The 27,861-nt window shown below is 40.8% G+C and overlaps 1 protein-coding gene across 3 annotated transcripts in view; it reads left to right on the forward strand.

Moving 5' to 3' along the window:
• Window positions 1–27,861, forward strand: part of Sorcs1 (sortilin related VPS10 domain containing receptor 1) — a 442,495-nt gene that overhangs the window by 399,282 nt on the left and 15,352 nt on the right. For all 3 annotated transcript variants that reach the window (XM_090345933.1, XM_090345930.1, XM_090345931.1), the window contains exons 19-24: window positions 247–433; window positions 6,545–6,678; window positions 7,550–7,673; window positions 14,250–14,362; window positions 19,372–19,503; window positions 25,950–26,049. In XM_090345933.1, coding sequence (XP_090202059.1) covers window positions 247–433; window positions 6,545–6,678; window positions 7,550–7,673; window positions 14,250–14,362; window positions 19,372–19,503; window positions 25,950–26,049 — 790 coding nt within the window. The remainder of the gene's footprint in view (window positions 1–246; window positions 434–6,544; window positions 6,679–7,549; window positions 7,674–14,249; window positions 14,363–19,371; window positions 19,504–25,949; window positions 26,050–27,861) is intronic.

Genomic DNA, 27,861 nt, shown 5'->3' on the forward strand with positions numbered 1-27,861 from the left:
TGAAGCCGATAATCAAGCCTATTCATTTTCTATATTCATTTGAAAATATAAGAATTGATTCACATCCAATTAGGAGAAATTCATCTTGAACACTGGCTTGCCAGGTAGTGAGTGTCACAGGGATTTTGCCCAGAGATGTTCCTAGCTGTAGGCAGGTGGCCGGGACTAGGATACAAGCCCTGCCCACTGGGTGGGAGAGGTGAAGCGCTGACTGTTTCCCTCCGATGTTGTCTGACTGTCTTGCAGGGCGATGTACAGCGGACACTCATCCAGGTGGACTTTGGCGATGGCATTGCGGTGTCTTACGTCAACCTCAGCTCCATGGAAGATGGCATCAAGCATGTCTACCAGAACGTGGGCATATTCCGAGTGACCGTGCAGGTGGACAACAGTCTGGGGTCTGACAGCGCCGTCCTGTACTTACATGTAACTTGTATGTTATTACTATTGTTGGATTATGACATCTCTCCACGGTTATCTCTTTTCAAAATCTAACCTAGTAGTTTATTTATTTTTTAATCTAGAAGAAACATGGCATATTTTTTTTCAACTGAAGGGGAAGGGGAAATAAAAAAGAATAACAAAGCAAAGGAGAGAGAGATAGAAAAAAAATATTCAACAAGTAGGATTTGCATAATCTTGAACTCTGGATGGCTTCTCATTGCACTGGAATGTTCCAGTTCCTCAGAGTTCAGTGCCCCTGAATTTGTGGCAGGTACTGAGTGACTTGTAGAGCTAATTGGCTGAGATGAGAAATATATGAATTGGGCTTATTTTTTTTTCACCAGAAATCATGGAAAACATTGTATACACACAGCTCAATCAAATTTGCATAAGTAAAGGATTTTTCCTTCCCACCCCTTTCTATTTTTCTATGTTATGGCCAGTAGATGTTTTTCTGCCCTAATCAACATATCATCTGTAGATGATTTGGCATTTGAAAGAAGATTGGAAGGTTGGCGTAGGGGAAAACTATATAAGCAATGTTATGAAGGAGTCGCAGTACCAAATAGCTGAGAGAAATGCTAAAGTGTTCCAAAAAGTATAGGTGTAAGTAACTATGAGCAGATATTTAGAGATGCTAAGTTCTTCTGTGAATACCCTGATATCACAAATAAGCTTTGTGTGAGGCCACGTAACAGTCCTACTACCTTTTTGTGGTTACCAAAAAAGTTAGTATCCATTAAAATGAAATCAGCTCCCCGAAGATTTTCCCTTATTCAAATGTCAAGCTCTAGTCAAGTGTGTTCAAGCTGGGCAATATTCAATGCTCATCATTTCTTGTTACCACAGAGCACTGAAACAAGACAATCTGGGGATTCACTTGTGGGGGCATGGCTACAGAGGGTTTCTGACATATGCACCCTTCTCCAGTACATTCATGACGGAGAGGCATAGGTGAAGCCCATGTTTTGTTCTGCAGGTACAAACAAAGTTAGACATTGTATCCAGTTTGCCATCTCAACCTCCTCATTTTTGGGTATACTTTAATAAGCTCTGATCTGTGCCACACAGGCTCCATACTAAACAAGCTCTTGTGTGTATCATACTCACAAGTCTGCAAGCAATCCTATGAGGCTTGGACAGTTAGAAACTCTGCTTTACAAAATTTCATTGAGAGCTCATGTACCCAGCCCACAGGTGACTCACACCTATCATCCCAGCTACTCAGGAGGCTGAGATCTGAGGATCTCAGTTCAATATCGGCCCAGGGCAGGAAGATCTGCAAAACACTCTTATTTCCAATAAACAACTTAGAAAAAAAGCCAGAAATGGTACTGTGACTCAAGTGGTGGAGCGCTAGCCTAAAGCGAAGAGAGGCTCAGAGACAGTGTCCAGGCTCTGAGTTCAAGCCTTAGGACAGAGGGAGGAGAGCACTAGTGTCATTGACAGACTCAACACAATATCACCAGGCTCTAGGCAAAGGGTTATTGCTCATGACTACAATCCTAGCTACTGAGGATGCAGACGTTTGAGGATCACAGTTTGAAGCCAGCCTGGACAGGAAAGTTTGTGAGACTTTTATCCCTAATAAACTACCAAAAAAAGGGAAGTAGAGCTCTGGTTCAAGTGCGAAAACACTAGCCTTGACCATGAAGAAGCCTCGGGGACAGTGTCCAGTCCCTGATTTCAAGCCACAGGAGTCACAAGAGAGAAAGAGCAAGAGAGAGAGAGAGAAAGAAGAAAGAATGAGAGAGAGAGAGAGAGAAAGAGAGAGAGAGAGAGAGGAGAGAGAGGAGAGAGAAATACATGTGTTGGCTGTTTGGTTGTTAGGATTAGTGTCAGGACCAGGATAGCAAGTCTTTATCTCTAGACTTAGTGTGGTGAGGTAAGAGATAACTACCAGTTGTTGGAGTTATAAACGCCTCTGTATGCCATATATGTAACACACATCTGCCATCTTCACCATCTAACCATGCATTTCAAGTTCACTGGCAGCTTTTGTCTGAGTGTGCAGGGTCTCCCTTGCATTTTTCATGGCTCGCCTTCCTCCACTCCACCTAGACCTCCTCATCCTCAGTCCTGTCACAGCCTTATGATACCTTGTGGCCACCGAGATCCCCCTAGGTTTGTTGAATCATGGAACAGGAAAAGAATGGGGAGATTGTCTTTCCTCAAGATTAGAGACTGAGAAAGACAATGACTTCTAAAAGAAAAAGATTATTTTATTATTTTGTTCATAGGTACTTTTCTCTTTGATTCTGCCAAGGAGATCAGGTAAAACATTTGACTTCCACCCACTGCAATGGGAGAAAATTTCTAACAGAATTTTTGTGATTTGACTTTAATCTTTTAGACTCATCTTAGAGTAGTTCGATAATCATACCTAAAATAAGAGGACCCCTTTCTAAGCCTAGCCTCGGGGACGAGAGCCAACGCTTTATTGTGAATTGTATGGAAACAGATCACATTTTAAGTTGTTTGTTGGCCAAGTTCATCTAAATCCTATGTCCTTACAGACCCAGTAGATCTGGCATATTTGTTCAAAGACTCTCACCTCTAGAACCCAGAGGCCTTACTGTGTACATAAGCTCATGATAGTCTTTGCCTCACCTTAACCTCATAGACAGTTTAAGGCAATGGAGAATAAGAATGAGACAAAAGTGACTTTGGTACCATGTGGTACTACTACAAGGAAAGTCAGCATACCAGCACACTTTCATGAGTCAGGAGACAGTTTTGATCACAGAATGACAGCATGGGTAGGTTGGCTTTCTAAGAAGGAAAGAAAAAATGGTGGATAGAGTGAAGTCAGACCAGGATTGGATTCCATTCCAATCCCAGGGAAGTCACTCTGTCTTTTGAGTCTCTTCTCTCAAATGCACACATATCTTATTCCAATCGACTCCCAGTGAGGCCCACCAAGCAAACTTGGAAACATCCTAGCAATCCGTAGTAAAATGAGGGTTTTTATCTTTCCTTCATCAAAAAACAGCATATGCATTTGGACTTTGAGTATTGCAAGATGCGGGAGAATCAGCAGCGGTGGCTATCTCGCCAAGCCTTTGCTCTCTGCTGTCATTCTGTCCACCCTCTGCTTGTCCTACACACATTCCCCCTGCTCTCCAGTGCAGAAAGGTGACTTGATTCCACATCAGAGGTTTTTCAATACAGCCTTCTAAAGGTCATCAGAAACAAATGGAGCAGAAGCTCCTGCAGGAACATCCTTTCCAGGAGTGGAGCTGGCAGTTCTTGCAGCAGGGTGCCTGGGCAATCTGTTGAAGCCTGCCAGTGGGAAATTCCTTCGGGACAGCATTCACTGTGCTCTGCTACTTTGCAAACTAATGAGACACGTGGTGTAGGCCATATTGCCTTCAGCTGAACGGGGCAGGGGATTTGGAGGGCATTCAGATTTGCTGCTTAGAAAGCTGTCTTATCACAGCCATCTTGCAGGATGAAAAAAGGGGAAAAAATCAAGGAAGACCCTGCACTCTCACACACACAGAATGATATGTAAAATATTACTATGAAGTGATGCACTGGCTCCACCTAAACATACCTCTTAGATTATTAGACTTTCTTAGACAAGAGCAATTTGCATAGGATATTTTGGCTCTAGGTTTGGGTAAAGGGAATTGTGTAGTTAAAAGAAAAAAAATGATATGGCTTTGCAAGTGCTGACCCAATCCTTATGCTGACCAGCAAAGAGTTTGCAAAATGTGTGCTAGAAATGTACCTGTCCCAGAATTCAATGATTAAAAAATGGCATCCCTTGAGTCCCTGCCTCAGACCTGGCAAAATCGATGAGATCCCCAAAAGTGAGACATGATAATGTGATTTGAATTAATTCTTTATTTTTTAATTTTTTTTTATTTTTTGCCAGTCCTGGGCTTGGGCTCAGGGCCTGAGCACTGTCCTTGGACTTTCTCAAGGCTAGAGCTCTACCACTTGAGCCTCAGCACCACTTCCAGCTTTTTTCTATGTATGTGGTACCGAGGAATCGAACCTGGGTCTTCGTGCATGCTAGGCAAGCACTTTAACCACTAGGCCAAACTCCCAGCCCTTGAACTAATTCTTATACTCCCTTTGCACGGTGGTGACATTTGAGAAACTGTTTTTAGGATTTCCTCCTTATCATTATATTTCCCCTTCATTTCTTAGTGTCTAGTGGGTATTTTAAAAGTTTCAGACAAATAGCAACATAATATATATATATGCAATATTTAATGGGGAGACAGAAATCACCAAACATAAATGCTTGAAACAGACAAGACAGCACACACACACACACACACACACACACACACACACACACACACACACACACGATGTTCACTAGCATCAGCTGTTCCCTAAGCATGTCAAGTAAGTACTAGAAAGAAGACAAGAAAACCACAGTTTCTCCGGCACCTTGCAATGATTCATACGGAGGGATACATCGCCACCTGCTGTCCATTGTGTGCACTGCAGGCACCTGTATGCTGGAACCATACCGACCATTTGTTGAGCTTTCTGTTGAGTGCAGCCAGCCAGATTGAGGAGCGGAATGTGGAGGGGGCGTGGGGGTGGCAGAGCGGAGGGGAGGAGTGTCTTCACGAGCTGGAGTTTTACTCTGTGTCTCTTTTTAACGGAAGCCTCTACCCTCTGATCAAGACAGACTTCTGGATTTCAGGAGGCAGATATTTAACACCAATGCACAAGAAATGAATACAAGAAACGACAGAAATTTGAAACAGTAATAAATTCCATTTTTTGATGTGGGTATAATGTACCTGTGTGCCAGGACACATTTATCCAACACGGTGTACATGTTTCAGGACCAGAGACTGTGTGTGTGTCCTCATGACTTATTAGCACAGCTTCCTTCCATGCTCCTCTCCCCTCACACCTGTCTTCCCACCACAGCTGCAGCTGCATTGGCTTTCTTGTCACTCAGCCACCATGCTAGCCATACCCACCTTGTCTGGCAACTCTTGATGAAAAATAATAGCACATTATCCTACCAGGCTCGACGATTTCTTCCTTAAAACTACCTAAAACTACCTAAGTTCCACTGAAGGCCAGTGGTCCTCAAAATCTAAAATGATTCCCAGCGTCTTAATAGCACTCGAACACGATGGAAGGACTGGATGAATACCCACAGTCCACCAAAAATCGCCTTTCTGTCACTGAAACAGTTGGACAACAACATTGTCCTTTCTCTCTTGTCCTCCTCTGAAAGAGAGTTGGTCAGATGGAAGAGAGACAAACAAATGGGCTCCTGTGGAGTGGAGCCAAGACTTGTAGAAAAGCACCTAGCTTTTGTCATTCCGCAGATTTCATTGAACATAGGTTGGAGGAGTCACAGAGGAGGGCGAGTGTTACAACTCAAGCCTGGAGACTGACAGGTTCAGGGAGTCTAGAGAGAGAAATAGAAATTCTGGAAAGGCTGAGGCATGACTTACTGTGGTAAGTGGAGAAAGGGCCAACAATGAATGTGAGCAAGCAAGAGCAAAGTACCTGTCCCATGGCGGGGACCAAGTTCTCTATGCACTCATGGCAGCTCTGGCCTGGACAGGCCTCACTTAACCCCACCTACAGTGTATTCATTCCATGATTTTCTACGGCACCTGCAGCTAAATAGAACATTCACCTGTGTACAGATCTCTAAACATGTGGACAGATAGCTCCCGATGGCTGGTTTGTTTATTTGTTCACCCTCCTCCACACTGTGCATTCTAGGAGTTCTAGGAGATGGCGCTCTCTCTCTCTCTCTCTCTCTCTCTCTCTCTCTCTCTCTCTCTCTCTCTCTCTCTCTCTCTCTCTCTCTTTCTCTGAATTCTGCGTCTCCCTGTGAAATCTGTTCTGCTAAGGACCTCATGAATCATTTGTGCCTGTGTAACCTTTCAATTAACTGGCTCAGATTTCTGACCCCTTATAGAGTTTTGGAAAATGGAAAAACAACAACTTAGGGTGATGTATTTCTTTTTCTCCAAGTAGGGAAAGTACCGTGGGCGTCCCTCAGGGACTGGCTGCCATGTTCGGAGGCTTCAAGGGTGAGGAGCAGCAAAGGTAGCAACAGCTCCCCTTCCTCTCCATGTTCCCACTGTCTCTTGTGTCTCAGGTCCTCTGGAGCACGTCCACCTGTCTCTTCCCTTTGTCACCACGAAAAACAAAGAGGTGAATGCGACGGCAGTGCTGTGGCCCAGCCAAGTGGGTACCCTCACTTACGTGTGGTGGTACGGCAACAACACGGAGGTGAGTGGAACCCCAGGCATGGCAGCCACGCAAATCTCCAGGCAAAGCAGAATGGAGTGGTTTGGGAACTCAGGAGTTCAGCAACCTTTGCTGAATGCTACTACTCTGTCCAGAACGTGAATAACTCGAACGTCCCTTCTATTGATTGCCTTTTATAATAAAACGAAATCCTCACATACCCTAGTGAGAACATGCCTTATGGAAGACCTTAGCTTTTCCTCTGCCATACAGGACATGAAATGATTTTTTAAATTTTAAAATCCAATGAAGAAAAAAATGCAAAGTTTGTGTGAGGAGTGAGTTGAGACAAATTAGAATAAGTTCTTGTTGGGATCTTGGCAGTCTGCTTGTATTATAATCACTTCTGTTTCAACACTCGCTTTCAACTTCTCCTCCTACACCCTTCCTTCCTTCCTTCCTTCCTGCCTTCCTTCCTTCCTTCCTTCCTTCCTTCCTTCCTTGCTTCCTTCCTTCCTTCCTTTATTGGACCAACAGAGATCTCTCCGTGCTCTATTTTCTCTCATTTGAATACCTGTGTAACATGAGTAAGTTGTGCAACTAGAGAGATGATGCAAGTTCTGTTAGAGCACATGGGTCCTAGGAAGAATGAGGCAATGAGAATGAATGATTGCGGATGAGGAGCACAAGAGAGAGGTGTCACATTTCCAAGGACCAAGCAGAATGGCTTGGAAGTAGAGCCTCCTTTGAGTCCTGGGCCTTCAGGCTGCTGGGGAGGCAGGTTCCTCTGTGGTGAAGCTGGAGAGCCTCCCTGTGCTGAGTTATTGGTTACTGAGTTGGAGGCTCCAAGCTGGGATGTACTTCAGCCACACCTAAGCAGCTGTCTGTCCCCTCCCTCTGCCCTGTGCTCCAGCCTCTCATCACCTTGGAAGGAAGCATTTCATTCAAGTTTACCTCGGAAGGGATGAATACCATCACAGTGCAGGTCTCCGCTGGGAACGCCATTCTGCAAGACACCAAGACGATTGCAGTGTACGGTGAGCGCCCACTTTTGCTGATACCTCCTGTCCTCACTCACATGAGATCGTCCAGTTCCAGGGCAGCAGAGGCTGTCCTGGCTCATGACCTTCATTTGAAGGACAGAAGGCCCTCATGAAGGCAGACCTGAGTACAGCCTGACTCTTCCTCTGGGGAAATGCGAACTTTCAGCACAGGAGGGGAGAGGCCACAGTTTCTCGATCCATGCATAGATAGATAAGACAATGATGGACACCAGAACATGGAATTGAGGTTTGGGGAGCCAGGGGCCTCTAGTCTTTCACCAACTTCAGGTCCCTGGATCCATTTTATAAGGTATTTATTGGGTAGGGTATAAAGGCATATGTACAGAGAGTGAAGCCACGGTTGCTTTGAAGTCACAAGCACCAGTCATTTGGTATAATTTTACTCGAGTGATAAGTAACATTTTTCAATCTTAAGGAGCAAGTGTAAGCAGTAGATGAGGTACAGTTAACACTCTTCCAAAGTTCCCAGAAAGTTCAGTGTGGAATTAGCCTACATAGCCAGGATAGAAATCAGAATTCTCGTCAAGGCACAACTGATTGACCCTTTTGGGAAACTCAGCATTCTGAGAGTCCTGGGAAGAGGCAGCATTTCATGCCACCAATCCTTTCTGGTTTCGCAGGTCAGTTTTGGGGGGGCTCTCATGTCCTAGGACCTTAAAGGAGTTTAGTTGGTCTTTCTGAAATGGATCTGGTCCTTAGAAATGAGATGGTTTGCTCCATTCACGAAAGGCAGGGTAAACGCAATAGTTTGTTCATCTGGAGTTTTGATGGTGCTGGAGTAATTAAAATCAATTATAAAGAAAATGACTAATCCTGAGGCTTGTGTGTTAAAAAGTTCAACTTTAAGGAAAATCATCATTGCTCAAATATTTTTCACTCTTTTGTATAAATCTGTATTAACATAGCAAAAGTAAAAGAACCCCTCTACTAGACTTAAAGCTAGATGGCATATCAGTTTGAACAAATGGCTGTACAGAACAATTTTGTTATCAACCGGGGAGATGGAATATGGTCATAGAATTATCTGGAAGGAAAATTTACTGAAATACAGAGGTGGAATCATTGCTTGAAAATGAGACATAAAGTCTATACAGATTGATTGCACTTTGGTATTTTTTGTATATAGTAAGCTATTTAGACAGATAAGAACTAAATGTTCCTTGCAGATGGCAAAAAGTACATGTTTATTATTAATATGGAAGTAGTACATATGTATCATGGGAAATTAAAGTTTGTAAAACAACAATTTAAAGTAAGATAAGAAATGTTTAAGCTGTGCAGAGGTAAACAAGAGGAAAATGGGAGGAAGTAAGGATGAGGGAAAATGAGTAACTCTTTGGCTCAGTCATTCTAGTGGAGAATAAATTGATTCTATTGAGACAATTTAGCTCTTGTTTAACCTTGAGGCTATCAGGGTCTGTTTTTCATTTTCTGTTTTGCCAAGATGACCTTCTAAACAAGAAAATAACTTGTAAGTAACTTTGAAGAACCCCAAAGCTGAAGGCACTAGCTCTACAGTGCATGGCTAGTTCTGTGTTAAATTTCATAATTGCTTCTTCCCTCTCCAGTGAAGTGGAGTTGTCAGCTCCAATAATGGGTGGAAGTAAATCAGAATTTTGAGGTGGTAAGTCAGGTAGTCAAAGAGTGGCTCTGCATAGCAGGGAAAGGGTTGGCTTTTTCTCCCCTTCACTACTTCTTTTCTTTCTTTTATTAAAAATATTTTATTTATAAAGGCAATGTACAGAGGGGTTATAGTTAGATAAGTCAGGTAATGAGCACATTTCTTTTTGGACAATGTCACCCCTTCTCTCACTCCTACTTCTTTTCTAAGATTGGGATTGCATTTAATCGTTGTAGCAACCATGAAACAGGTTATTTTTTCCCAGTGATTTATTTATTTATTGGCAGTACTGGGGTTTTCATTCAGGACTCAGCTGAGCTCCGCCTAGGGAGCCAGGCCTCCGTCCTTTTGGCTGTTTATATTCATCTATCTTTTGAGCTTGTTTTTCAGGTAAGGTTTCCAAGTTTTACTCTAGCAGGTCTTACACTGCAGTCCTCTTATTGTCCCCTTTCCATTTGACAGGATTACAGGCTTCTGCCACCATGTCCAGCGCTAACTATCTTTTAGAGAGGTTAAATAACTTTCTTAGTGAGTGGTGGTGATGAGCTTGTGACCCAGACCCTTAAATCTGAAAGTTTTTTTAGACATTTCTGGTGAATTTGGGTAATTCTACAAATGGGAAATTTTGATGAGTACCTGGAGAGTTACTGCCTTAAATTCAGTGCTGCTGTGGAGTGATGGATCGGAAAATCTTGATGTTGGTTGTGACAGTCATTAATAACCATGGAGTCCTTCTAATTGCCAGTGTCTGCTCAAGCACACAAGATATGCAATCTCTTTCACTGAATCCTTAGAACAGATGTGTTGTAGATGAGTCTATAGAGAAGAGACTATAACAATTCTGAATCCATTAGTGCTTCTATGTCCATTCTCCTTTTTGCTCTTCAGGCTTCTTTTAATTTTGCCATACCTTTTCTTTTTTCTTTTAATTTTTGAGGCAGAGTCTTGTTATATTACCAGACTGACCTTAGGTGAGGATAATCTCGCCATGGCCTGTAAGTGCTGAGATTATAGCTGTATGCCATTACATCTGGTGGTTTAGCTGTTCTTCTTCTTTCTTCTGTCTTTTTTTTACAATTATGAATAAAGTTCATTATATAAATGTGTAGAAATATCCCAATGAAATCACTTTGTACAATTAATTTATGCCAATAAAATAAGCATACTGTTTTCTTTTTTAAAATATTTTTATTGTAATTAATAAAAGGGTTACATGATATTTGCCAGATAGAAGGTGCATTAATTTACATACATTGATACCCTTTCACATGTCTTGGTTCCCATTACCCTCCCCCCCACCCCCAATCTTGGTTTTCCCCCCTTCCCTATCCAATTTCAAATAACCGAATACAAATAAATCCAATATATCAGATAACAAAGTGAGATACTGTAACAACATGATATAACCAAGGGACAGCAAAAGAGATGAGAGATAACATAGTACATTAAGGACAACAATCATTCATTATATGGCTTTTGTTTCAGTATCCTGGAGGTCTTTTCAATTAGGTTCATACTATATGGCCTATGTATCAAGGTTTTGCTCTATTGCAGATCTCTGCTAGTAGAGCCCAAGGTTTCTACTAATTATGACGAATGAGGGAAACCATTGAACCTAAGTTCCTTTGAGTCTGGCTTACTTCACTTAATGATTTTTTCTAAGTCTTTCCATTTCCTAACAAATGGGTTGATGTCGTTTTTTCTGACAGCAGCATAGAATTCCATTGTGTACAAATACCACATCTTGTTGATCCACTCATCAACTGAGGGACATCTAGGTTGGTTCCATATCTTTGCTATGGTGAATAATGCTGCAATGAACATTGTTGTGCTAGTGGATTGAGTATGCCCTAGTTTCTGGATGGTTGGGTAAGTGCCAAGTAGTGGAATTGCTGGGTCATAGGGGAGTTCTATGTTTAGCCTTCTGAGGCACTGCCATACTGCTTTCCATAGTGGTTGAACGAGTTTGCACTCCCACCAACAGTGTAGTAGTGATCCCTCCTGGCCACATCCCCTCCAGAATCTTATGTCTTTTTTAAAGACAGCATCCCAAAGTGATTCACCTTACATAAAATGAGTGATTACAATGTTCTCATTAAAAGTTTGAGAAGAAAAAAGTAGTCTTTCCTCTTTCCTAACCAAATTTCTGACCCACCCACCATCCTTCATTCATCTTTAGTCATGGGAACTATTTAGGGTAACTTGAAATTTCTAATGTCAGACATAACTTGATGAAGTAAGTTCATGGCATGCTGTAATTGAACATATCTGAAAAGAAAGGCAGAAAAAATTAAATGTTGGGGTTAGCTGGTGGGAAAGTATTAGTGGGCATTCTAGAGTACCTAGGGTCCAGGATGATGAGACCTTTTGTGTTAATTAACTGCAATTTAGGGAAATAAATCTCTGGCCTCCCACAGAGCCTAGTAGATCAAGGCAGGATCTTTTCTGAATGCTGATTACATTTCAAAGGAATCTCCAAAGAACTTCCAGAATTCCTAGCAGATTTACACCTCAAAGGGACACCAAATTTGCAGCTGCTAGTGACATGAGCTCCTGCTTTCAGAAAAGGGAGCTGGTGGGAATAGGGTTCTGGAGACCACTTCTAAAGTTTCGCCAAAATGGGGGCCACAGAACCAGACTCAATAGGAGGCCAGTGCCTATGGAGGAAGCCGAGAGAGGTAGGCCAGAACACACACACCCACTCACACACACACACACACACACACACACACACACACACACACACACAGGTACAAAGTAGCTTGCATTTTTTCCTATTAATTTGTGCTTGGGCACAGGTTTGCCTTTAAAAAGGAAAGGAGGGAGGGACGGAGGGAAGGAGGGAGGGAAGGAGGGAAAAGAGAAATATATAGGATATAGGATTCATTTCTTCACAAGTGCACGAGGACCTGCCAGTCCTCCTGCATGCACCCCTGTTTACTGAATACGTTTAGTATACCATTTTAGTTGATTTTCCCTTACTGTAATGCTGTGTCATATGCTAAGTGACCCCGGAGAAACCACCCTCATTTGTTTCCTTTTGAGAATATGAGAGGTGCAGGGAAGTAAGAATTTTATCAACTGCTGACTTCAGAGGGGAAAAGTTAGGCAGCCATGGATGAATCTTTGATGCTGCCCTTTATCAAACTGCTCATTAATCTGTATTTTTTATTCTCCATTTGCACCAAAGCAGTGACGTTCAGAAGGGTGACCAGTGACCCATTCAGTAGTCAAGATGTGAAAATTTCACTTTCTGAATAGAGTAACTGCCATAAATACACACATTAGCATGTAAGAGTCTTCAAAGCATGTGTTTGGTGACTCATTAGGGTTGTTAGGAAGTGCACAAGTGGGTTTTTATGCTCCCTGAGCATATAATTGGCATCACTGATGTCACTCGGCCCCTACTAAAACACAAGGACATACTTACAGCAGTGTTTATTGAATATGTTAAAGCATAAAAATGGAGAGTTTCTTGTAACCATTTCTTTACTCAATAATTATTTACTAACTAAATGACCCAGGGTTAATCATCAAAACCTGAAAATGTACCAGGCATTCTCCCAAGTTTAGGAACACAGAGCCTTTCTCTTCATTGACCTTATATTCCAGTCGGAAGCATTTGTGAGAGCAAAATGATTGACCAGCAATTATAAAGGAGATCTGGGCTGAGCGGATGGGCTGGAGCCTACCAGAGCCTACAAGGAGAAAATAAATGATGAGGAGAGGCTGTTGGTGAGGCTGTATGGGCAAAGAGAATATTAGCAGGATGAAGCAGCAGTAGAAGACCTAGATCTCTGAGCACAAGGTTTGCAGGGCCCAAGGTAGGAAGGAAAATCTGCACCAGGAAATACACAGGAAGAATGTGTAAAGAGGCTGCTTTTTATTCTAAAGGCAATGCAAATGTGGAGGGAGAACAGCCTGAGCTGAGCATGCACGGGCGCCACACAAGGCTGGGTTTAGAAGTGTGGAGATGTCAAGAACTTCCCCAGACACAGGGAGCTTCAGTGACCAAGTTCGGAAACATCAGCCTGCGAGGGTCAGGGTGGTACCTTATAGAAACTGGTGACCTTCACTCTAGGTCTCCCAGTGACCTTGCTCATCCACTTCAGTCTGCAAAGCAGTCACCCAAATTTTATGCTCTGTCTGTCTGTCTGTCTGTCTTTCTGTCTGTCCCTTTCTCATTTTCTATGTTTCTAGGGCTCTGAAAGCCCTTTTGTTCTCACTGGGCTCCTCCCCATTATCTCCCACAGAAAATTCTGCTCCAGAAATCTTTGCCGATTTAATCACCATACTATTTCCCGAAGATCCAGAAATAATGTAGGGGTTATGGGGGAAAATACTAACAAAATCCCTCACATCAGGAGATTAAAAATCACATTTAATGAAATTCCATGCAAATGAAAGACAATAGAATCACTGTAGTACTAAATACAAGCATGCATATAATCGTACGTTGTGTATGTAACTTTATAATAATTGCTATTCTGCAACCATGTAATAATAAAAGTATGCAAAACATTGTAGTACCATGAAAGAGGACAACTTAAAATGTTCGTAAAGAGGAAGAACAGCCATTCAGGGAGTGCTAGGTTTACATGTTGAACATTTTGTGGCTAGGTAGTGGCGTTACTGGCAGAAGTAGAAGATGTTTCAAGTCCCTGAGTCGTAAACGTCTGGAATTCAAGGTCCATTTATTGTCCAAGAATGCAAAGTCAAGGACCAATGAGAAAAGACTGCAGTTTGGAATCTTGTGTGCGAAAAGGAGGAGCTAGGTATACATGAAAGAAGGGATGTAAATTTTTATTTTCTTGAAGCGTCCCCCTGGTAACTGGGGGGAAAAAACCCTCTCTGAGGGAAATACGAAGCTCAGACTACTCGACAGAACTGTCTGACTTGTAGTAATGTACCTTCTGTTGTATTGTCAGAGGAATTCCGGTCTCTTCGCTTGTCCTTCTCTCCAAACCTGGATGACTACAACCCCGACATCCCAGAGTGGAGGAGAGACATCAGCCGTGTCATCAAAAAATCCTTGGTGGAAGTAAGTGTAAATGGTTCTTCTCTCCCAGTTCCATTTCCTCTCTGTCCTTGGAAAGCTTCTTGGGAAGGGATCTCTGTGGCACAGGACAAGCAAGAAGTGGAGCCTGGGGGAAGCCAGATTCATCATGCAGGTAGGTCCTGTACTGGTGAGGCACTGTGCAGGATGGAAAGTATGAGAAACACAGGCTCTTGACTCTCATAGATTTTCTTATGCTTGGAGAAAGAGGGTGTGGTCTCTTGTGATGCTTATACCACAGAGCTCACGAGTTGGCCACTGCAACTGTCCAAAACACTGAAGTACATAGAATGGAAGTGAATGCAATTTACAAGAACAGCCAGGAGTCAGTTCCATAAACTGCACATATCAGCTCAGTATACACTTACAAAGTGATAACTAATGACACAGAAATGGCACCAGAACATAACATAGAAATGTGGAACTTCTTTTAAAGGTATGTATCTCATCGATGACTCAAAAAGAAAATTATTGGTATCCTCGGTGGGTTTTTTTTTAAAATAAAGTAACTGGGGTTTAAAGAAGTGATGTAACTTTCTTTAACTCTCATAGCTAATAGGTAACAAAGCTCCACAACCGAATTGAAGACTCTCAGTCTAATGTTGTATGGGTTTCTCCACTGAGACACAGCCTGAACTTTGTGGAAAGATACTAAGGTAGTGTCTTTTATGATTCTGTTGAAGATGGCACTACAAACTGTCTTAGTCACATCTACCCCAACTATTCCACTTGCAAGAGTGAGTAAAGAAAAGGGGTTGTTGCACTTGTCCCTACTTAAACTTAGTACCCCACACCCAGAAAATCAGAGATGAGCTGTTTTTCTTGTATTTGAGATAGACTAGAGTAAGAAAATCAATCTACAGTTTCTTTTTTTCTTTTTTTATTCTTCTTTCTTTATGTGTCGGAGCTGGAGCTTGAACGCAATCGCGTATTCTCCGCCAGCTTTACCTGCTCATGGCTGGTGCCCTACCTCTTGTAATGCTCATATCTCAGCCTACTAGGATTATAGGCATGAGCTACAGGTGCCTGGCTTCCATCTAGGCTTAAATCAATATATCTTTTTCTTTTCAAATATAGAGTGAAACTTGATACAAATCAATAATGGGTAAAAAAGGCATCAAGATCAGCCCAGCTCAGAAAAGATATCTCACTCATGTCTAGTGTCCCAGAAGACAACCTGGTTTATGTGTATTTAGTACCTACAATATTTCAGACCCGACTCTCAGTGCTTTATATCATTTAATCACTTTTTTATATCAAAATAGCTTTATGACACGTGTATTATTAACAAAACCACTTTATAGGTAATGCATCTCGGCTGAGAGACACGCATCACTTCCAAGGTTACGTAGTTAAAATCAGGTTCTGAGGTGAAACCACCAAGGTTATGCTCTTGATTTTGTGGTTCTTTTTAAAATTTTGTCAACAGTACAGCAATCTATGGATACCTTTTTGCTTTTTGAAAAGGAGAAACAGAAAAGGAGGGGATTCTAGCATAGAGGAAGACGTGCCTTTTCACCACTGTTTTCATAGTTGTCAGCACATATACCACATTATAGATGGCTAAAGATGGATAAACTATATGCTTAAAGCAATGGGATTTTTGACCCTTGGTGCTGTATATTCCTCATGGAAAAAGCTGTTTCTCTTTTCCATTATGAAATAGAAGAATTACATCCTTCACTGAACTCAATACCTACCAATTCCAGTCCGCAGTGATCTAAGGGACCCATTTCCTCACCGGCTTACCAGACAGCTGTCTAGCTCCTCCTGGTGATGCATCAACCAGGAATTCGCTCAGCTAGGACCAGCCTTCTAGGCTGATTTCCTTGTCCTGGACCTCCACTTTCCCACCAGCTGTCCAGCCCAGTAGAAACAACTGCTCATCACTATTTCTAGGCTGCTGCATATTGCAGTCCGCTATATGTATAATTATGTTGGCTCAACACTATTGAGGCCAGATGCTGGAGTGTGTGATGGGAGAGGGGACAGTTCCCATGTCCCAGCAAGCATTTCATTCAACCTCTGGTCTCCAGCATCCCACATACGTGTATGTATGTATATATATATATATAATCTCTATATATGTATATGGATTATATGTGTGGATATAAAGTTTACATTTATGTATATATAGGTAGAGTCTATATGTCTATATAAAGATATTCATATATATCTATATATGTATATAAAATCTTTAAATAGTTGTACAAAGGAGTTGTCATTCATAAAAGCAGGTATGAATACAAGACATCATTACCAATGTCAGGTCTTTCTCTCACCTTTCTCACCCATCCCATCCAGCCCACTCCTTCCTTTCGCTTTTCTTAATTTGGCAGTATAATCATTGAATTTTTTACTACATTTTCCCCACCCCTTGCACTCAGTTTCCTAAGTCCTAAGGGACCACATTCTTAGACATATGCCTGTAACTCCTGTAAGAGGTACAATGTAGAGTCAGCTTATTTCCAGAAATCTTCTCATTCATTTTGGGAAAAATTTGGTATGAAACTGCCTGATTTTTTTCTTTATCAGATTGCTTTTCATATAGACATATCCTAATGAAATTCTCAATTGGATGTCATTCAGTAAACATTTTTATGATGTCTATTGAAGATAATTTGAACTTTAAGTTTGTACTCTAGCAGGGTGATAATACAGTATGGCTCAGCTGTACTGGAAGCTGCTGTGTGATGCAGCACAAATATGCATACAGCACGGATGCAGTCTTCACAGTGCAACCAAGGCTCGTAAGCATTAACTGTCTTTTCCAAATAGCCTGGAGCCATCCTTTAACTTTCCTGTATTTTGCATCTTTCTCAAGGCTGAAGAAAAGTTCCACTGCTCAAAATTCTGTTCCTTAGCTGCTGGATGTAACTTATTCCATATTATTTTCCAGAGTGATTCAAGACCAATAATAGAGGTATATAGCTATAGAAAATCCTGGCCTACTCAGCCCAATTTAAGACAATTCTGAAAGTCCATTGGTTCTCCTCAGAGACCTCTCTTGACCTGGTCATTGGGCAGCTCAACTCCTACCCTTGTCCATGCCTGCTTCCTCCTTTCATTCTCATATATGCTATTCCTCAGGGTACTTTATAATAAACATCCTGCACACTAAACTCAATTCTCTCCCTGAGACCCTCAAACTCTAATGTGCCTTAACTCCCATACTGAGGCATAATAAACAATTCTTCAAAGGGTTGTCGGAGGTGACATAAAAATCATTATGTTTTTACTTAGTTCACTGTGAGCACATGAAGAAAACACAATAAATGGAATTATGCTTACTTCAAAATAAGTGTTTCAGAGCTGGACAACAGTATCTCATGCTTATAATAATGTAGGCTGCTCAGGAAGATAAGATCTATAAGGTCAAAGTTTGAGTCCAAAATAACCAGCAAAAAGACAAACTGGAAGTATGGCTCAACTGGTAGAGCTCCAGTTGAGCAAACAAGGTTAGTAATGTGAGGTCCTGAGTTCGTACTCAGTTATTGGAAAAAAAATTAGTTCAGAAACAATCATCTTCTTTGGAAATCATGAAAAAGACATTGAAATGATGAAAAATGTAAGATTATTCATGAAAAAAAACAATGAAGATTCTAACAGTGAATGTAGAGAAAAGACATTCTGAAGGAGACAGAAATGAACAAAACCCCATGTAGGAAAGGTTTGAAATACAGGGAGATTGGACCGTATTTCCTTTGGATAGACCATATGATTGCTGTGTGTGTTGTGGGTTGTTGATTTGAAAGAGAAGTGTGGGACCATGTTGTTAAAGTCAATACATGGGCACCAATCCAGGTGGCACTGAGAATGATTGGACAGGGCAACAGGATTGAGGTGGGGCTGTAGGAAGAGAAATTCTGGAAGGGAGAGCTTACCTCCTGAAGATGGAGAGGACGTTGTGAAGCTTGAGAGAAGTGCATGTCCAAATGGTGCAATAGTTATCAACAATGGATGCTTACACAGAAAGGCTGCTACAGGATCATTGGTGTGAAAGTTGACGTGTGAAGTCAACTACAATGGGGACAGGAGAGCATTGAGTCAGGGGCTTCTAGTTTAGTTAACAGGGAAAGGCCTGCCCCAAGTCTCTGAAGTACAGAAAGAGAATGACAGTGGTGAAGATGAATTCTTTTTCTAACATTTGTTCAAAGTCCTGGTGAAACACTCCTGTAGTGGCCACAAAGAGAGAAACTGAGATGACAGCTGTTGATTCTAGAAGATGTATAGAAGGGCTCTGGGGAAGCCTTAGGAGATAAGCTTGGAAGAGAGTGTGTGGAAAGAGGAAAGGGTCAGCCCTAGAGAGTTTCCTGTGGTTTTAACCGGAATCTAAGTGTGCCCATGAGATGCATTCCTTGAACTTCCAATGGCAGATCCGTGATGGGCCTGGAGAGCTTTTAGAGAATTTATCAGCTGCCCCCTGAGGGTTTAAGGTACGGGATGTTTCTTTGTTTCCGTGGTTATATGATGAATGTTTAAGAGACCAGCTCCAGAGGGCTGATGACAAATGAAAAGCCGAGGCATAAGAGGCCAGTGATGGAGACAAATGAGTAAGGAGTAAGTAAAGAGAATCTATGCTCTGCTGGGACCACTTGCTAGACAGGCCTTCTAGGAAGAAAGGCTATCACAGAAATGTTTTGTGCAGAAGTAACTTTATTCTCACCATGGTTCACTAACAAGTCAGATTCTGCTCTTTTCCTTGTTTTCTATGTAAAGACACAGTATGGGTAGAGATGATGAATAACAGGTTCAGGTCCCATGGTGGCAGGGCTGGGATGAAATTTGGGGTGCTGGAATGACAAAAGCTGCAGTAGTAGACTGATGCTGCCTCTCATTTTCCTGGATGCCTGAAATACCCAGGCCTGTGCTGTGACATTTCCCATTCCCAAGTCCCCTCATGTCATCTACTCCTACCTTTACCTCCACCAGACACCTAGCACCTCACTGCCCTTCTGCACGGCAGTCACCTGGCTTCCTTGTCTGTTCCTCAGGCCACAGGAGTTCCCAGCCAACACATCCTGGTGGCAGTGCTTCCTGGCTTACCCACTGCCGCTGAGCTCTTTGTTCTGCCCTATCAAGATCCAACAGGAGAAAACAAAAGGTCCCCAGAGGATCTGGAGCAGGTGAGTCTCCTGGGAGATATTTTCAGTTTCTCCCTTAAATATGAGCAACCCACCTTCCTTTTCTGATCACCACACCAGATTTAGGAATCCAGGCAGGACTGGTTCTTTGGAGTGCCTTGGGTTTTTGGTCCTCCACTTCCACACTGGTGGCCCTCGCTGTAGGTTTACCAGAACGCTCATTTCAGACTGTATATCATAGCTGAATTATTCACAACACAGGGAATGTCACACTGCTTATGATGAGTTTGGTACATGTATGTGTACAGACATAGAAAATGTCTCTCCTGTTTCTGTGGTAGGAATGATAATATTGTTCTTCTACTCAGTTTCAACAACCATGATTCTTGGTTTGTTGTTCTTTTAGATTCTAATGACGTTTGTCTCCCAGTTCTGCCATCAACATAAATATTAATAAGAATTCTCATCCATAGAATACATACTGGATACCCTCTAGGTATCTGGACCATTTTTATTTTCTTTAAATGAACCCATAGTTCATTTAATCTGTCATCTTTCCGGGGTGGCATGACAGACTCCAAAAAAACCCCAAGTTGCCATATGTGTTTGTGTGTAGACATACATAGAAAATGTCTAACATATTAAGTGAAAATGAGCATGGCTCATACCCTTTCATGTCATCTCCTTTCAACTGCCATTTGTGTCTCTTGGCAGAAGACTCATCTTTCATAATTTTCTTAGTGTTCAAGAAATGGAGAACACATTTCCTGATGAAACAGAGGGAATGCTGACAGCTGATCACCTGTTTGATCTTTTGCTAAGCTCCCCATAACATCCCACAAACCATAATTAAGTAGGGGAAAAAAGAGTAATTTCTTGTCACACCACTGCTAAGAAGGAAGAGGCAAGTAGATTTTTATCCAAGACTTTTTTTAAGGTATAAACTTATAGCTATTCTTTCTCTGGGTCTGGTGATGCTTTCGTGAAATCTAGATCATAATCATTTTAAGGATGGAAGACAGTCCATAAAGACAGCTATTTTCCCAGATACCAAATCATCTGTATATCTTTATCTCCACTAGTTTCTCCCTAAAAATGTAATATTTCTACATAATTCTTTGTGGGCAGATACAGAAAAATCCTTCTAAAATTAGGGATGCATCTTGTTTTCACTGATTATTTTCTCTGAACTTCTTTTTCTTCATCCCCCCTTCTCTTTTAAGAAAGAAGTGAACTTATGAGCTCATATGATTTATAAAGTCCAGAGGGGTGTGTGTGTGTGTGTGTGTGTGTGTGTGTGTGTGTGTGTGTGTGTGTGTGTGTGTGTTTATTTGTATATATCTCAGATGTGGGTAAATTTATAGCCATTCATAATTGTGACCAAATTACTCCCCTTGCCCTCCTTTTCCCGGCTACCACATGCAAAGCCTGTCCAAGAATAAAGCTAACACAGAGAAAGACAAGGATGGCTACACCAAACCCCAGGTTTTCACTAGTCAGATTTGAGTGGCTAGAAATACCAACTTGAGTCTCAAGTTCATACAGATCTCACCAGCCCAGTGTGGGTGAAGTGACATGTGTCAGTCAGTCCCTGCTGAGTTATAGTGCTGTCAATGACAACTCAGATAATTTAATAGCTTTGTGGATCCTGGGTTTGGGAAAGTCCTTTCTGAACTGACTGAGAGAGAAGAACCCATGATGCTTCACAGTGAAAACTAAATAGGCAGGAGAGGGAAAGGAACACTGGGACAGGCAAAGCCAATGGACTTCCATTGTAATAAAATATAAAGGCATTGAAAACAAATGCAAATCCACAGAAGTCAATTCCTGAAACCAATGAAGGATTGATAACTTCCATTCCATGCAGAATCCACAACGGGAAATGACCTGGGATGCTGGCTAGGGTGGAGGGAATGGGGGAGGAGGGTGCATGCATGGAAGGAAGAGAAGGAAGCCGAAGCCCTAGCAGCCAAAAGCTCCTGGCTCCCCTCCCTGAGCTTGCCTTGAAAGAGTATTCCCAGAAGGCCGAGATGCTAGTTGGATTTGGCTATTTTTTTTTTCTGCAAAATAAGTTGGCAATTCCTCCATAAGAAGTCCTTGAATCTGTTATGAGGATGATGTAACTGAGTTAATCAAGTGATCTCTGGCTGGCTGGGTTCCATCAACCTTACATTCAGGTCTCTGGATAATGATAAAATACTCTCTTGTCCCCAGCAGCCTCTTCAAAGGGGAGCATCTGCTCCATCGAGACTAGCTGCTCTAGCTTAGAGCATTCCTCTGACAGGGGCGTATTTGGGTCCACCTTTTCTGAAGTGAGGAAAAGCCACTATAGTCTGTGCAAGTTCTAATGCTGTGCTGGAGAGATGGGGAATCTCTGTGTGTGTTGTCCTTCAAAAATCCTAAAAGACAATGAGGATATTTTAAGAGAACAAAAAGGATCATAGGAAAATGTTGACCACAAAAAATGGCCCTCCTCCTTGTCTCCTTCGATTACATTTCATATTTGACAGATGCAGAATTCAAAAGTCCAGAGGAGGAAGGGAAGGCAGATCTGAAAAAAAAATGGAAAAGCCAGCTGGCAGCACTTTAGAAAATGAATGATACCCAATGAGATGTCATTGACTATGTGAAGCTATTTTCTATATACCCACCTCATCTTCCCTGACAGTTCTGAATTTGTAAACATTGTTATTTGCACTATAAGATGCTCTTGAGGCTCTTCCTTGGGAGAGGAAGATAATCAACATGAAAAGGGAAAACTGTCACCCACAGAAGACTAGAGAAGAACTGGGCCAAAAGGAATATGGCTGAAAGAGGCAGACTGAATGTTATGAACAACAATCCAAAGAAAGCAAAGACTTAATCTAGAAATGTGTACTGTTTGAGCTGGGATAAGTTCTTTTTTTTTGCCAGTACTGGGCTTGAGCTCAGGGCCTGAGCACTGTCCTTAGGTTTTCTCAAGGCTAGAACTCTACCACTTGAGCCTCAGCACCACTTCTGGCTCTTTTCTATATATGTGGTATCGAGGAATCTAACCCGGGTCTTCGTGCATTCTAGGCAAGCACTCTTCCACTAGTCTAAACTCCTGGCCCAGAAAAGTTCCTTTTTTAAGACAAGAAGCTTCCTCAGTTGCTTGTTGGATTAGACTAAGTAATGTGACAGCACAGAATAGAGCAACAGAGGTCATCCCAGTTCCAAGGTCAACAAGTCTCTACAGTTGGTACTAGAGCACCGGTTTTGTTCAGCAATATTTACATTCCTCACACCAGCTTCATGCAGAAGCATTCATAATTTGGTCATTCATAAACTTGCCAAAGTTTCTTCTAAATGAATGTCTTCATCTTGTACCCATTTTTAGTCTTCATGTTTTATAAATTAAGCAATGGCTCTGTTGAGCTTGAATTTCCCTTTTGTTTCCTCTGAGTCATTTCCTTTCTGAAATCCTGGGGCTTTCCCATTCTGATTTCAGTAAAAATGGTGCAGAAAGCTAATATCACTATTTCTGGCCAAATATTTCTACTGCTCTGCCTTGTGGGTGTTCACAACAGTATCAAACCTGAGTGTTTTCCTGTTGGGGAAGAACTGTAGATCTTCTGCTAACCTGTGAGTTGGGAACAGAAGTGATTTACACAGCATTTAGAATATGAAAAATTCACATGCTTACAAACCCTTGAGAACTACTTTTCCTTCCCATGGTGTACAGAATGGACATGTTTGGAACAGCCATCCTACCATTTTTGTTCCCTGTATGATCATAACAAGCTGGACACCTGCAGCCGTTATGATATTTGAGCAAGAGATATGTCTTTGTTGATTCAAGTCCTTTGTTATTGTTACCTCGATCTAACCTAGCTGATTCTAACTGCTACTGTCTTTATCTTTTGTGAAGAATACAAGAAGAATTGGTATTTTTTGTCATTGTAGATCCTTCCCAGGACATCATTTTGATGGTGGCTTTTCTAGTGTTTGCAGTGAATCCCCAGAGTCCTTTCAAGTGGCAATTTAAATGAAGTGTGTGCTGCATCTAAATCAGAGGCGTAATCTACCCAATAGGCCAGTACTAGGAATAACATGTTATATCTTTGGCTCTGATTGTTTAGCTGAAGTAGGATGGCAAATGCACCGTGGAGAGCAGCAGACAAGGGGTGGCAGTATAAAGGATAAATGAAACCTGTGAATGAAATATCCTTTTCACTGGAGAGAAAAAGGAAATAATTCCAACTTGCTTCAGCAGGTTCAGTCACATCACAGTCATACTCTATTTCACTTGAGGCTTTGGTGGGCAAGTGTCTGTTCTTCTGATTCAGGCTTTCACCACAGTTTTCTGTAGACTGCAGTTTATACTGTCGTTTTCATAGGCGAGACTTTCTCAGCTATTGCAAATTGTGTAAGCTGTCGGAAAGAAACTAGAAGTTCTGAGCATGGTGTTAGGAATTACCTGTATTAGTCAATGACATTCGAGATGGTGTTTTACCTTGTTTTGCTTTATAGATGAATCAAAGAGGGTGGACAAAATTAATGATATGCTATGTTTTTAAACACCCTGCTCCTACTCAGGCAGATTGATTTTACGTTTCTTAACACATTTAATGCACCTATAATATGCTTACATCTCATGATTACTTGTGTAAGTGATGTGATAAACATTTAAAATATTTTCAAAACCTGCAAACACTGTCACACTAATTTCTTGGAGTAGGGCAGTACATGGTTCTAATTGGGTTATTCCCGTACTGACCATAAATTTAATTTAGTATTGTTTATATGAATATATTCATTTCTACAGGGTGGAAATTTCTTATTGAATATCCTTTGATTTAAGTTAAACACGTGAAACATGATTTCTGTTGTCGAATTATTATTTAGTATAGCCTGCTTAGTTTTGTAAATGATACACATAAAACCAGTGAAGCACTGCTGTAAAGCAAAACACATCTGGGCTGTTAATTATTTTCATAAGAGACTGTACCAGAGATTATAAATTAGAAGTAAACTGTTCCTCATGTACTCTATTTCTTGGCTTAGTTATTTATACCTCTCACTTAAGGGAAAATATTTTCAGGGATAAGAAATAAATTTTGTCTCACCTGCTTGGATGTAGGAAGTCTTTTTTTCTGCACTGTTTGACAACATTGAGAGGCCGCCCTTGCTCTGGATTCCAGGTGTTCAGACATAGAGCAGGGGAGGGTCATCCTGTTTCCTTCTCATTCAGCAAAGTAGTTCATATACAGGACAGTTCAGTCCAATCATCAGCCAGGGAATTCTATGAGTGCTTTTGCTCCAAGACGAAGCCATCAGGCACTGTTTAATTATTAAAGGATACCATTTGGATACTCAGTGGAATAAATTAAACTCAACAGATAGGAAATGGAAGAAATAAGGAATTTAACTTCACTATCAGAAGATGGTCAGAAAGAATTTAACTTGATTTAATATCAACATATACAGCAAAGCAAGGGTACTAGATAAAAAATAAATAGGAGTGTGATTTGATCTCAGAAATATAAGTGAGAAAAGTATTTTTATTCTAAGCAAAAGAAAAACATTTAAAAATATATCTACAATGCTACCTTATAATGTTTCTACCCAAACTAGGATCTGTGTCTCATACTTAGGACTAGATGTAGAATCTCATGGGTATGTTCAGCAAAAATGTTCCTGCAAAGGAGTTATTTAGCTAATGTCCAGATGCGTGAAGCAGGGATTAGTCAGTTCATAACTTAATTTGTGACTATACTTTGTTTCAAATCCATAATGTATTATAACTATATAAATGTTATACATTATAAAATGTTATAAATTATAAATATGGGCCAACAAATATTCACAAAGCACTAGTCATAGAAATCCAAAGAGTATAATTTACAGAGAGAGGAAAGTAAAATAAAGGTATGAGATGGGTGACATATGGAAGATACTGATTGGAGTAAATGTCAAACCTACATGGATGTGTAACAACAAACTATCCCATCTCCAATATAACTAATATGAGCTAGTGATAAATAAGTATAGCTTTCACTAGAATGTGTGACTTTCATGTAACTATTCCTTGTAAGTATTTATGCACAAGTAAGCCCTAAAAATAGGTGCAAACTTTCTAAATGATTACAGGACAACTTTTAATAATTGTACTTATAAACAAAGGCCACACCTTTGTTCAACTACTTGAACATAATAAAAATACAATTTTTAAAAAGAGTAGAATTGATCTTCTGTACTAAGATTTGGTATTATTTTGTAGCAATAAGGATTCAAAGACATATCATACTTTAAAATAAATGCACCTACTTTAGGATAAAATAATAAAAATTCTATAAATTCTAAAAATTCTATAAATTATATAGATACATATGTGTGTATTTATATATATATATATAATTCACAGGTATAATGATAAGGTATCTTGGCAAGCACAGTAAATATGTGTGTTTCTTCGTGGTTGGTATACTGGTTTTAGTGGCATTAATGAACTCTTTTACTTCTTTCAGATATCAGAAATACTGATCCACAAGCTCAATCAAAACTCAGTGCACTTTGAATTGAAGCCTGGAGTCCAAGTTCTTGTTCATGCAGCACATTTAACAGCAGGTCAGTTTCCCTGTTCCAGGGCTCTAGACCATGGATTTAGTAAAGAGCTGGGGGAGGACCCAAACATTTTCTGTTTAATTCAGTGTACCATGGCTAAATGCTAACCATTGCAAATCATAATAATTTGGGCTTCAGATCTCTGCAGTTTGCTTGCTTCATATTTCTGCCTTAATGAGGAAAAAGATGAGTAAGAGAAGAAGATGGTATTTCCTACTGAGTCCTCCAGGAAGGGGGCAGGGGGAAGTTCTTAACAAACCCCTGAGATGCATCTTCTCACATCAGAGCATGCTGCATCTCAACATAACTCTGGAGACATTAATCTTATCAATAATTTTTGCAAGTCTTTCTACACAGCTACATTTGTAAATCATACAAATTCCCTTTATTTACATGTAGGATAACGTGGTACAGAGGAAGGAAACAGGGTTCTTGAAAGTACCAAATAAATGTGAACAAAGAACAGCACTCCCAACTCCATCTCCTGGTTTGCTGGCAATTCTAGAGAAAGGCCAGAAAACTGGCTAATAGCCTATTTTCCACAGAAAAATATTTTTAAAAATTTCCATTGCCTTAAAGGTTAAAAAGATGTAAAGATGACTTGTGGAACATACCGGATGAGTCTCTGGACTTACTTAAATGTGCTCTGAGAAGGCATTTGAAAAAAAGCTTACCAAAGTAGGAGCTCACAAACTTTTCCCCTGCTACAACCACATACTCCCTTTGAGTTTAGAAAGTGAACTTCCATTTGTGATGTAAAAATTTGTGTTTTGTAATATCCATACAATAAATGAACTGTGTGACAGCATGATATTTCAGAAAGCATACCATTTAAGTCTTTGCGAGAAGCCTCTTAGATATGGAGGGGAGACAAGGTGAGAAATAGCTCTGCGTCTCCAATTATTTAATTCTAGAAACTATCTTCACTTCAACCCTCTCCTTCTTCCTATAGCTTTCCTGCAGTACTTACTATCTTTTTAGTTAGGGAATTACAATACTGTGCCTTAAATCACATTTCAAATGTGACTTCAAATTTTGTTACGTGTAGAAGTTCACAAGAGTCAAGTGTAAACACTGCAGAAGTAAGAGATTAAAATAGAAGCTCTCTTCAAAAGAGAATAGGCTTTTCAGGTTGAAAAGTAGATATCTTAAAAGTGGGTTATAGTTACCTATGACTGGTTTGGACCTTAGCTTGGTCATGAATCTGATCTATCAAGGGCCTCTGAAGACATCCAGGCAGTCATAGGTAAGTGAATGATCATCATTCCTTGTAGGTGTGAGAGTTTCTTTTATCCTATGGGTAAAAGATAGACCCTTGTCAACAATTCTGGCAGTGAAGGTGAATGTGTAAAGCATCCATTTCTTATTAGAGATGAATATTAGGTTAGCACTTATTACAAAACCTATTTTAATATATTGTCACACTCTTCTAAGTCTACCAACACACACACACACACACACACACACACACACACACACACACACACACACGGAATTTTCTTTCCTATCATGAACAGATACTTTAGGTACAGGTTTGGTGGATTTGATATACTTTCCAGATTTTTTAAATTAAGTGGGAATGAACCAATCCATAGATGGATGGTTTAAAAGGAAAGGGGGAGGGGTGGTCTGGCGTGAGAAAAACTTAGCAGAAGAAAAGATAAAAAGAGATACTGGGGAAGAAGAACTTGATAGCTTTCACTCCAAATCCCTTTCCCTTCCTACACTTACTGCAGGAGAGAAAAATTATAACAAAAATTAGAAAAGGACCATTGTTTGCAGCATTTCATGTCTCATAAGCAGGATAGCTAGAGC

Source organism: Megascapheus bottae, chromosome 15 (assembly GCF_031878675.1).
Source record: "Megascapheus bottae isolate mThoBot1 chromosome 15, mThoBot2.hap1, whole genome shotgun sequence".
In the NCBI taxonomy this organism is placed as follows: domain Eukaryota; kingdom Metazoa; phylum Chordata; class Mammalia; order Rodentia; family Geomyidae; genus Megascapheus; species Megascapheus bottae.